This window comes from Mastigoproctus giganteus, chromosome 7, assembly GCF_048544385.1.
Source record: "Mastigoproctus giganteus isolate SK-2022 chromosome 7, ASM4854438v1, whole genome shotgun sequence".
Taxonomy (NCBI): Eukaryota; Metazoa; Arthropoda; class Arachnida; order Uropygi; family Thelyphonidae; genus Mastigoproctus; species Mastigoproctus giganteus.
This window is the reverse complement of record NC_143581.1, coordinates 2,580,453-2,592,728: the sequence shown is the minus strand read 5'-3', so window position 1 is coordinate 2,592,728 and position 12,276 is coordinate 2,580,453. Positions and strand designations below refer to the sequence as shown.

General features: G+C 34.1%; 1 protein-coding gene across 3 annotated transcripts in view; it reads left to right on the top strand.

The window, feature by feature from the left end:
* LOC150082433 (nuclear envelope phosphatase-regulatory subunit 1-like) overlaps positions 1-2,882 on the top strand; it is a 72,634-nt gene extending 69,752 nt beyond the window's left edge. For all 3 annotated transcript variants that reach the window (XM_090378603.1, XM_090378606.1, XM_090378604.1), the window contains exon 6: positions 2,165-2,882. In XM_090378603.1, the coding sequence (XP_090234729.1) occupies positions 2,165-2,206 (42 nt within the window). In that variant the 3' untranslated portion in view covers positions 2,207-2,882. The remainder of the gene's footprint in view (positions 1-2,164) is intronic.
* Positions 2,883-12,276: the final 9,394 nt, after the last annotated feature.

Below are 12,276 nucleotides of genomic sequence, written 5' to 3'. Positions count from 1 at the left end.
CAAGCCCATACTCACCAGATGTGAGCCCCTGGGGTTCAAATAGTTATTCTGGCATTACCCACGCGCTCTTTATTTCAATCAACAATGTCTGAAGTTCTCATGCATGGTGTTTAAACTATATAGGTCATCAAAAACAAACAAAAAGAAGCAAGTTTCCAAAATAAATTACACATTATTTACCTGAAGAACTACTTCCTCTTGTTTTTTCTTTTTCGAAACAATATCATTTATTTCTTCTTTGCTTATAGGCTGGCTACTAGAGCACTCTTGAACACGATTACGATTTGCCCTTTGTCCTGTTCCTCCTCCGATTCGTGGTGGAGTAGAGGTCTGATCTTGGCCCTTTGTTTTCTTGCTCATTGTTACTTTTCACATATTAAATGTCATTCTGTTTTTAACACTTTAATTTTATTAACACAAAAAATATATGGGTAATGGCAGGGAGCATAAGCATTCAAAAACTAAGCAATGAATTCTTTTGTCACATCTTTTAAAACTTTCATTTTTCCATTCAAGTGAATGCTTCCATAGCCATATTTATGATAGGGATTACACAGTGACATAATTTTCCAATAGTTTTTCCTTTAGTTTTTGAATTTTTCATAAAACTAGTTTGTTCAAACAAGACACGCACTAATAATAAGAGGAGGTGGCCAGAACCTGGTAATATTATTTGTTTTTTTGTTAAAATTGTATTTGCAAAATTTGCTAAATTTTGTTAAAATTGTATCCATTGTAATGTTATAAATTGGGCACTGGCACTTTACCATTCATTGCCATTTCATGACATTTGCTGTGGAAACAACTTCAGTTGTTTTTACCATTTTATATTAAAAGCTCAGATAATTGAAAGTGTATCTGATGTATAAGACATCACATACATGTATATTCAGTATAAGCCCAATTATCCAGAGTATTTGCTGGTTGCATGAGCATTACTCTCATTGGTGCATACATTTTACAATTAAATGCACCTAAGTAATTAGGTCAGTGGACATTTAAATTTTTTATATATCACCTGGTTTTGGCGCATTATAGCCTTAGTTGTTAATGCGTCAATAAAACCCAACAACCAACTAACAATTAAATGCTGTAATGTGAAGTTAGACTTCTTAACATACCACTGTATACATTACAGTTTATTTCCTTTGGCTTAATTTGAGTCTGTTTTTATATCATAAATTGTAGAGATTTCAAATCGGCCAAGATTTCAATCCTTCTTAAATGCGTTATGATTTCACATTTTTCTAGTATTCTAAAAATATGCATTTTCTGTTTTAAGGTTAACAGAAGACGACTATGGGTTTTCATCTTTCTGATCTTTTGTGATACTATAATGGATGGAGATGGGGTTGTAGATATGATGATATAAATAAATTTGCTCAAATGACTGGGCAAAGGACAGTCTCTCTGGCTGTCACTTTTGTAATGTAAATATATTAAACAGTAATTAATATTATGCTAATATACAATTAATTATATATTAACAATTAATATACAATAATTTCAGGTTAGTTTTTTTTATATAAATTGTTGAACATTGTTTTTATGCTTAACTGTTTAATTCCCAATCCCTTTGCTATAGGGTAGGTAGATGGATACAACTTCCCTTTTTTCTACTGTTACTTTTCAAATGTGGCAATTACACAAGCTTTCTGGATATATGAATGCCAGATAGCTGTACTTATCATTAGTTAATGGCAGCGTTTTTCAACCTTTTTGTTGCTGCAGCATGCTTTTAAAGATACCAAAATTTTGCGACACAATAGCTCAGGTAATTGAAAGTGTATCTGATGTATAAGACATCACATACACATAAATGCAGTATAAGCCCAATCCGTTTGCTGTAGGGTATATTTAATGATACATTTATTATTTGTGTAGTATAGGTGAACAAATCCAGTTATATCAATCAAAACGTGACACCACTTTGACTGTCAGAAGGCACTCAGATCGGTGCAGTGAAAATAAATGAATTTTTTGTTATAAATTAATTTTTATTATAAAATTTGGATTTATTAATGTGCTGCAGTACACAGGTTGAGAAACACTGGTTTATGGAAATGATTTATTTGAAGGTAGAAATTGATTATAGTCTTGATTTTTTTTTTTTTTTTTTTTTTTTCACTATGTTACTGTTTAACAGTATTTTTCATTTGAACAGAATGGAAGGTTAATATTAAAACCACGGCCAACAACCTCCTGATATTAGCTTGAATAAATAAGATGAAGGTTCAAGTTACATGATAAAAAAATTAAAAAACTTGGGTGTGCCTCTCAGGACCTTTCATCATTTGAAGCAACAGAAGAACTGTATCAGCTAACATATCTGATTCCCAGGATAGAGATTATGAATGGCAACGGCATTTGTGCGTAAAATTCAGGAAAATTATCATAAAAGTAATGCATCGCATCGGGTTGCCACGTGTGCTAAGCAACATTATATTACATGAAAAATGTGAGGTAATGTTTTTATCAATTAAAAAAAAAAAACTTTTCCTTGATGCATTAATGCAAATTTCATTCTGTTATATTTCCTTTTAATTTGCATGTGGGATCCAGTAGTTTTAAATTTATACAAATTTTTGTATGCATTTTGATGTATATCTCCATATTCACTTGGTGCTCTTTATATTGTTAGTAGACTTAATTTATGCACTTCAGAAACATGATCAGCCAGTACAAGATTTGATTTAATATATGTGAATGGCAATTGTATATACCAGTATAGGTTGTTCTTGGTGTATTTATTAGAAAAGTACGATTGTTGAGATATTGCCATCAAGTGACAGTCATCCATATTAATCCAAATCATATTATTTAACTTTCATTTTTATCTGCATTCTGTCCAGGTCCTCTTTTAAAATAAGGAAGTAAAACTGTCATTTGATGTGTTATTGTATGTTTAATGATTAGCAGGTTTTTTTTTATTATTATTAATATTAATTGTTTCCAGTATTTTGTGGAAGGTAACTGTTTTAATATATAATTGCCTTTTCTAAAACCTGTTTTAAGCATTAGCTCAGATTTTAACTTTCTGTTTTCATATTTTATTAATTCTGCACGTTGTGTGGTCTGCCATACTCTCATTTGTAATCTGAAATTAAATATCTAATTTTTAAGAATTAACTAAATATATTTTGATCTCAGAAAGGAATCTGTATTGTCTTTGCTTAATTTGATTTTGCTGTTTGTTTTAAATACGGAATGGATGCCATTTGGGATTTTTTTTTTGTGTGTGTGTGTGTGTGTGTGTGTATATATATATATAACATTGATGTATAAACTGTTTCTCTGAAACTGTTATAATTTTTGATTCAAATAATAGGTTCAAGGATTACAAAATGTATAATATGTATCTAGAAACATTTGTGAGAAAGACATCCTTTTGAAATGTCTTATGCTATACTCATCCAAGAGACTGAGAGCTAAATTTTTTGAATTGTATTCTTGTTTTTGAGTGTGCTTGGAATGTGGATAGATCGTATTCTTTATTTTATTAATCATTGTGATCAGTGCATATTTATTGTAACATGTCCTTTAATAACATGTTTCAGTTATTGAACTCTAGGGTTTGACATGTACATGGGGGTAGTATATTTTGTTTTTAAAATTGCTTTCCCAGAATTTGTGAGTTTTTGAAACCTATCTAGTTCTCAATTGAATTAAATAGTTAAAATTACACATTTAAAACAAATACCTAAATTATTTCGGGTATTTGTTTTAGCACTTCATTTGAACAAGTTTTGTTTGTTAGTCTTAGAAAATATAGAGAAAAAAATGATGTATGAATAATAATAATATCAAATCTTAATGTTTTCACCTCCATTGTAATTTCCATATTACTGATGCTAGTAACCTGTATTACTAATATAGGTCACTAGGACTGATATTGATGATCATTGTATAGAAATAAATGCTTTTGAAGTGCAATTTCCAGTACTGATAACAATGCAATTTATTTTTCTCTTATCTCTTAAAAATGAATGCCTTTATTTAGAAGTTTTGTTATTATCTGCTGAGAAAATGCTTTGTATTTATTTTAATTTTTTTTTTTTTTCTTTCCTAAATTAGGTAGGCTACAATGAGTTGGTGATTAGCAGTGTATTTTTATACATTAAATATGAAATCCTGAACTGTATTCTTGTAAACATATTTTGCAGCAAAGCATTATCATGAATTTTATTATTAAAAAGATAAAATATACAATAATTATACTGAAAATAGCGTAAAAGTAAAACCTAGAAAGAGAAAAGCTGTTCTGTTACCTCTTTCAGAAGAAAATATTTTCTGAATTTTGATCTATTCAGTTTAAATATGAAATTTTTATAACTTTTACTGTGTTGTCTAGGATTTTTCTATACATGACTTAATGTATTGTGTTAATTTACATTAAATGAGTACTTGTGCTTCAGAGCCATGATTGTGCTTATTTCTTTAAGAATTTATATAAATATGGATAGACATTTCAATGGGCACCCCCCTTCCAATGTAGTTGGCTATTCTGTTGTAAACAAGGCAGTTTTCTAGCAAGTTTTTTTTTAATTTTCAAAAAGCTAGGTCAACTCGTAAAGCAGAGGCAGTTGAAATGATGGATATGTTATTCTGTTAATATAACTTTTAATTCAGTTTGCAGATTTTTGTTACTTTTTATTGCATATAAGTCAAGAGGTATAGAAAATTTGATCTTTTTTTGTGGATCCAATTTTTTGGCAAACTGAAATATGTGCCCCTACTGGTTATGGCAGGCATATTTCTTTTCTTTGTTTGATGTGCTGTTTTGTATTTTTAATTTATTCTGGTATGATCAAGACTTCTGAAAATGAAAACACTAAACCACAAAAACAGCAAATTCCTGCTATAGCTAAGGTTGTCTTGGGGAGGTGTGATTCTTCTGTGTACCAGGTGAAATAAAATGAAGTAAGGTTATTGTGAGTATGCCTGGAATCCCCAATTCCAGGATATTCTTTGTAGCGGTATTTATGGTGGGTGCTGTATTTAGTATATTTTTATGTGATGCATACTGAAATAATTAGCAGGATAACAGAGTTGGGTTAGTTTTAATGGGGGGGGTTTTGTGGAGGTTTAAGACCAAATGTGCCTGACAGAGTAGGGTAATAAAAAAAAAAATTTAAAAAATTGCTTTAGCCATTAGAATTAAAAGACAACTTGTCTACTATGCCATTCAATGGATACAGTGGAATCCATTGAATTTACATGTGTAGAACTAGTGCTTTACATGTGTAGAACTAGTGTGCATACAGAATTCCCAAGGTAATTAATTTTGATTACTTCAGAGGGACTATTAAACCTCTCTGTAGGCATACCAGAGAAATTGAAATCCACTTACTGCCATGTCATGGTTAATTAAATCTGATCCAGGAAATGCACACTTTCCATGGGAGAGTATTGCAGGAAAATTTTTAACTTCAAAGTGATCAGCAGGTTGCAATCAAAACTGTTTACTTCAGTGGTGGGACAGAGTGATCCTTATCACAGACAGTTAAAAAAAACTTCATTACTGTAAAAATTTAATCATCAAAATGATAAATCCCACAGCCCTGGGATTTATTAGAGTTAGGTAGTTATGTGGTGGAGGAGAGAGTCTGTTATCCTACATTACTGAAAGTTTAGTGGGGTTATCAGCAGTGATATTATATGTCTACATTGCTGTGAACAGGAGTTTTAAACCTCTCAAAAAGTGCACTTTGTAAATGTTTTAGAGAAGATTGCAAATCTTCTTAACCAAACAATATTCCATAAAGACCATTGCACCTTTTGGCGGTATCAAGTTCCTAATGATGGGGGGAGGGGAAAGAATGCAAAATCCTTTATGTCCACATGGCCTTGGAGTTACAAATAGGACATGTACAGAGATTATTCTGAGATAAATTAATTATAGACTATAAAATGAAAATTAAAAAATAATGCTTAAACTCAGAATGAAATAAAGAAATTTAATTTGACAGGGAAAAGAATAGACAATGGATGTGTCGAGCTATCCACTCACTTCAGTAGAAAGAAGGAAATAGCCAAGGGGAGCTGAAGGTTAAGACCCAGAGTTCTCTGAGATGAAAGGAGCATGTCTGTCTAGAGTTGACAACTCAAACTTGACGTGAGCATTTATAAAACAGTTTTCAGGGCACTGAGGTTCATGCCATTTATAGGTGATTCACCAAACTGAGGTCTGAATAATAGCTGAGATCATTTATGACATTTCCTCAATGAGATAACTGTCTAGTCTGATGTCAAGATGGCTTGGAGTGGAGAAGGTTTATTAGGACGTTGCTATCATGGATGTCACATGGTGAATTTCTGGCCCTGCTTAGAAAGTAATGGTGGGGATGGGTGGTGGCAAATGGTCTGTGATTATGAAGATATGCTTTCTGTAACAGTGGTTGGTAGCAAATTATATGAGGTTATCATCAGTTTCCTGGACTCATTCAAGCATCTGGGAGGGGGAGAGTGATCTTGGTAATCTTGGGTTCAGGCAGGACTGGAGACAGCAGATTGCAGGGGATTCTGCTTTTTTTTTTTTTTTTTTTTTTTTTTTTATGAAAACCCCAAACACGAAAGGTATCAAAACCTATAGTACTTAGTACCGTGCGTGGGTTGGAGGAGAAGTATGGGGGGGGAATGCCGGAAACTTTGCTCTAGAGACTAAACATGGGTTTCACCACTTCAAGCCTCCAATAAGCAAAGTGGTGGTATTTCACCGGTTGATGAAAGGCCAGGAAAGCAGAATCATCTTCCAGCTACAGAAATCCTGGAATGAAGGAGACATGATGAGGCCAGTAAGCATCTTTACTGTAGTGAGAAGTCACTTTTTTCTGTTAGAAGAGCTTAGAGATGCCAAAGACTTTGCTCTGGTACAAAGCTGAGGATCCTCTGTGGATAGTATACCAAAGGAGCCAGAACTCTGCTACAAAAACATCTGTTTGACAGTTCTTTGTGTTGCCAGTGAGGTTATATTTCACTGTTGTCTTGTGTAGTTGCTGTGTCCAGTATTTCACATCAACAAGGTGTCTTTCTGAAGGATTACAGATTATGGACTACTTTCCACTGAATTGCAGATTTAGACTTCATATCAAAAGGTGTGCTAATATTCTGATCAGTAATGGTCTGAAGCACTGGCTATACTCTGACTAATGTCAGAGTAATAGCCAGTGCTTCACTGAGCAATACAAGCTTAAATCACATATCACCAATACATAAAGGCAGTTCAAAGAGTGAAAGGTTGAAGTTACTGTAGACTGGCCTGTGTTCTGTAGAATAGTCAAAAAACATTTCCCACATCACCTTACCCCCCCCCCCCCCAATAGTTCCTGTAGTTCTTTCTTGAATTTATTCAAGTTACCCACTCTCACAACGACAGACAGAAGTTTGTTCTTTGACCTGCTGGCAAACTTCTGCACGTCTATCCTGCAACCATTCTTCCTCAATTTGAATTTATGCCCTATCGTCTGTGTGTGTGTGTGTGGTCTAAGCAAGAGGAATGCTATCAGTATTGAGCTTGCTCAATCCATTCAAAGCCTTAAATACCTTAATCAGATTACTCATGGGTATCTAGTCTTCATATGCTGCAATATTCAGAATCTAAGCCTTGGTAAAATTGGCTTTTGCCCCCCCCCCCCCCCCCCAAATCTTGTTGCCCTTCTCTGCATTCATTCCAGCAGATCCAGATCTTTAAAATGCCTCCAGGCCTGATACCCAAGATGCACCCTAACTATACCTTATAAAGTGGTAAAATCACCTTGCTGTTGCTAGCAAGATTCCTGTATATTATTGAGAAAACCCCACGAGCTGCCCTGGCTGCCTGTCTTCACTGCTGCAGAGAACTTTATATCTGACTGCAGAATTACCTGCTTTCATTCTCCACCATGTGCTACTACACAGCTGGTACAGTTAATTTAGGATTATTGCTCCCCCATGGAAGTATCTTGCATTTTTCAATATTAAACTTTAATTGGAAGTTTGTTCCAACAATCAACCACCCATTGACTGAAGGCAAACCTCTGCACATCTGTCATGTAACCATCCTCAATTTGAATTTATGCCCCCTTGTGTGTAGTTTGAGAAAGAGGAAGAATGTCATCAGCATTGAGCTTGCTCAATCTATTCAAAGCATTAAACATCTGTCAGATCACTCTGTAGGTGTCTAGTTCCCAGACACTACAGTTTGCAGAAATGAAGCTTGTCTTGGTAAGACCACCCTTTCATTCCCTTCACCAATCTCATTGCCATTCTCTGCACCCATTCCAATAGATCTATATCCTTCCTAAAATATTTGATAAATCACTGATAGGAATGAGCTTTCTTTGCTCAGTGTTTATACTTTTTAGAGAACTACATGTCCAACAACATCTTAACTTCCCAATCCCTTTCTTCCTATACTTTTTTTTAATTCAAAAACACCAGTTATATAAGTTATTCTGGAGTTGTTATTCCCCAAATGTAAAGACTTGCATTTTGCTGCATTAAAACCTTGGTCCATTTTTCTGGCCATCACCGAAGTATACCTGAAAACCCTGCATGGTGTCGATCATTTACTGCTCTACCGATCTTGGAATCAGCTGCAAATTTTTCATCACATTCCCTTCACCGATGTTTAAGAAAATCAAAAACGACAGTAATCCTATCACCAATCCTCAGGGAACCCACTCATTACAATAGTCCAGTCTGATGAGTAAATATAATTATATTTTTCCTATGGTTGCAACAAGTTCCAGCTTTTACAGTAACCTCTTATGCAGTTCTTAAATGCTTTTCTGAAATTTAAGTGATCATTGGGACAAAATTCCATGTGGTTGTAGAAGTGGGTAAATTGGAATAAATTCAGAGCTATGCAAACTGTTGGAAGTGATGGACATGATGTGGGATTGTTTTTGGCTGATGCTGTGTAAGCTTGCTTTCTTGCATCATTTGCCTCTACTATTACTACATGCTGTTGAAATTATTTCCTGCATCCAGTTCATAAGTGAATCTATCAAAATAATCAGGTTGGTTCAATTTTATTTACCATTTATAAAACCACTCTGTTTCTTTCAAAATTCCATTTCTGTCTACTGAATATGTGCCGCACTCTTGATCATTGATTCCATAATTCCTGATTGCAAGGAAACCATTGCAATCAGGCTGACTTGTGGTTAGTTACCCCTTCACTCTTAACGGCCACTTTTATGTATTGGTAATAGATTCAATTTCCCTTGCTTCATATTGGTGCTGTTGCCGCAAGCTCAAAATTACAGGGTGTATGCCATCAACTGTCAGAACCTAAGGTGGTGATGACAGGGCAGAAACAGAAATTTTAAATTCTGCTTTCTACTTTAATGAATCCTGTTCTATACAGAAACAACTTCTTAATATCCCCCAGACATCTCATTAAAAGTCCCACAGGGGTCAGAAAAATATTGTATAATACTATAAAATGGAATTTATTATTATTGTTAATTCCGTTTATTAGCTATTGATCAGGATTCCATACAATATAGCAAGGCAATAAATACAAAGTGACAGGCCAGTGGTTACAGGGTTGTCTAGAGGCATCCTAGACAAAGTGACAGGCCAGCGTGGCCATGCCGAGATGTATTATTCTTATTAGCCATATGGTGCAAGGAAGCCTGAGGCTTATGCTGCACTTGGCAAAAAAAAATTCTGAATTACCTTGAGAGAGAGAAGTAGAAGGAAATCACCAAGAAAGAAGAATGATGATATCCAGCTCAGGACCCTGGGTGTGCCAAGCCCATACCAAATACATAGCCCCTATACTAATGAAATGCACAAACAATTACCAGCTTGCCCCAGGTGATCATTGGTCACCAGGACAACTAGGAAAAGTTATAGGGGCTTATAGTAAAAATGATAGATATATAAATTAATAACACAACAGTCACAATTAAGTACGTATAATTGATATGAAATGTTAACACATAATTTAGAGCTGTTATCATTACTAATGCAATCGATGTAGTTGATTAGAACAATGGCAGAATTACATGGTAGGTGACCGCACAAAACTTCAGAACTGTAAAGTTCAGGTTAGAGAAGAGGTAGGATTCAACATGCTAGTTCTTTTCATTTGGCTAAGATTTTCAATGAAGCAATACACTTCGTTGTTTATCTTGAGGAGCGCTTTCGGAGATCTTGTCTGTGTGCGAGCCGGCAGGGTAGGATGCAGCAAGTTTGTCTGCATATATGTTAGTGAATTTTAACATAAATTTCATAGCCATGAGAAATTAAGGAGATGGGACAGACACATAAAAAAAAAAAAAAAAAAAAGGCAGCCATAACAAACTAACACCATGTAGTGTCCACCTATGTGTACTTTTAAAGTAAATACAGTCAATAACTCTAAAATTTGGCAATCAATTATCTGGCACCATCTGTTTACCAGCTGCATTTAGAAAAAGTTGTGAATATGGCAAACCACTTGAGAATCACACATACTGTATACTCATTGAAGAAACAGCACATCAGAGCTGATTGTGTACTTGGAGATTTCACCTCACCCATAAGTTTCCACCACACTCTTACAACATAGCAGAATTTGTTATTTTGTAGAATTGTCAAATTGCTGTTTGTGACTCAGATAATACGCAATAGATTTCTTAACATGATTTATGAGTTTCACAATTTATACCTAGAGCATTAGATTGAGGTTGTGATTCAACAAACACATTTACTGTTCAGTGAATGTTTCCAGAAATTTAAAGAGATCTGACTATTCTAAGACATTACACATTCACATGCCTAGTGTGACTAGTAAGGAACAAACACAAATTACACTACATTGTTTAAAAACGCACCAATTTAGTTGTTGCTGATGGTTTTGGAAATGCACATTTCTATGCTCAATGTGACTGAAGGCTATTTGGTGTTACAACCCACATTTATTTTGTTACTCTTAATTATACTACCTAACATGATTTTTACCTTCAGCAAATCAATGGTTGTGTCTGGTCAAATTTTATGTATAGAATTTAAAATCAATCATAAAAATTTCCTATCATGTCTCAGTTTTAAGATATAGATAGATAACTGGATTCTGTACAAAGATATCATTATTAAACATTAATTTTTAAACATTAACTTTTAATGTTTAAAATTGTTTAATTTTTAAACATTAACTTTTGGTTGGTTTTGTTTATTGGGCTAAAAGTTGAGCAAGTACATCATTACTGTTTTTGCAATATAGTATATTTTGATTTTGATGCACTTTTCCAGAGAAGTCAGTATTTTTATTAATTTTATTACACCATTCAACTGTTCAATATATAGTGTATGATAAACCACCTACAAGAATTCACCTTCTGTTCAAATTTACCAATTGCTTTTACTGTTTTTAGGTTAATGCATTGTTAAAATGGAGAAGACAAAGCACAGAACTTGCATCAATCACCCAGACAACGTCTGCTATGTTGGTGGATACTTACCCCAAAAACTCAGAGGAAGAAAATATACAATGTCACAAAAGTTGCATATTCATTGTACATTTTGCTGCAAGATTGGTGACCAAGAAAAAAATTGGGCTCCACATATCTGTAGTATTATTACTTCTACAACGAAATTAACGCTGTGGTTATATTGGCAAGCTGAGAGCATTACCTTTTGCTGTCCCTATGGTGTTGCACGAGCCCAAGAATCATTTCGATGACTGCTATTTCTGCATGACAAAAATAAAAGATATTTCCAAAAATAGCAAGCACCACATCAAATATCCCATCAGCAATTAGGCCAGTGCCACATGGTAAACTGCCAGTACCTGTGCCACCAAAATCTTGGGGTATTGGAAGTAGTGATGAAGGTACAGAAGAAATCGTTTTACCAGATGTTGCGGAACCATGTACAGTAATACCCCAAAGTTACGCGATAGGTGGGTCCGACAAAAATCGCGTAAGTCGGGGTACAACTTTGCATATAAATACATATAAATTTTGCTTAATTGGGACCAAGGACTAACAAAAACACTAGTTTAGAAGAAAAATATTAATAAAATTGCAGTTCTTTATACATATTAATACAAAATATGTATTAAAAAAACAAATGACTTACGTTAAAAAGTTATTTCGATGTCGATGGCTTCGTAAAATCTAACAAATTCGTCTGACGACACAGCGCGTTCTTTTTTTCACGCAGAATTTCTTCGTAGCAAGCTAATAATTTTTTTATTCCTTGCTTTGTATCTATAACGCGTTCTTCGTTGGAGTCTGTTTTCTAAAATTTTTAAGCCCTTTACAATTGAGCCCTTTTCAATTTTCAACCTGTCAAGTTTGCAAT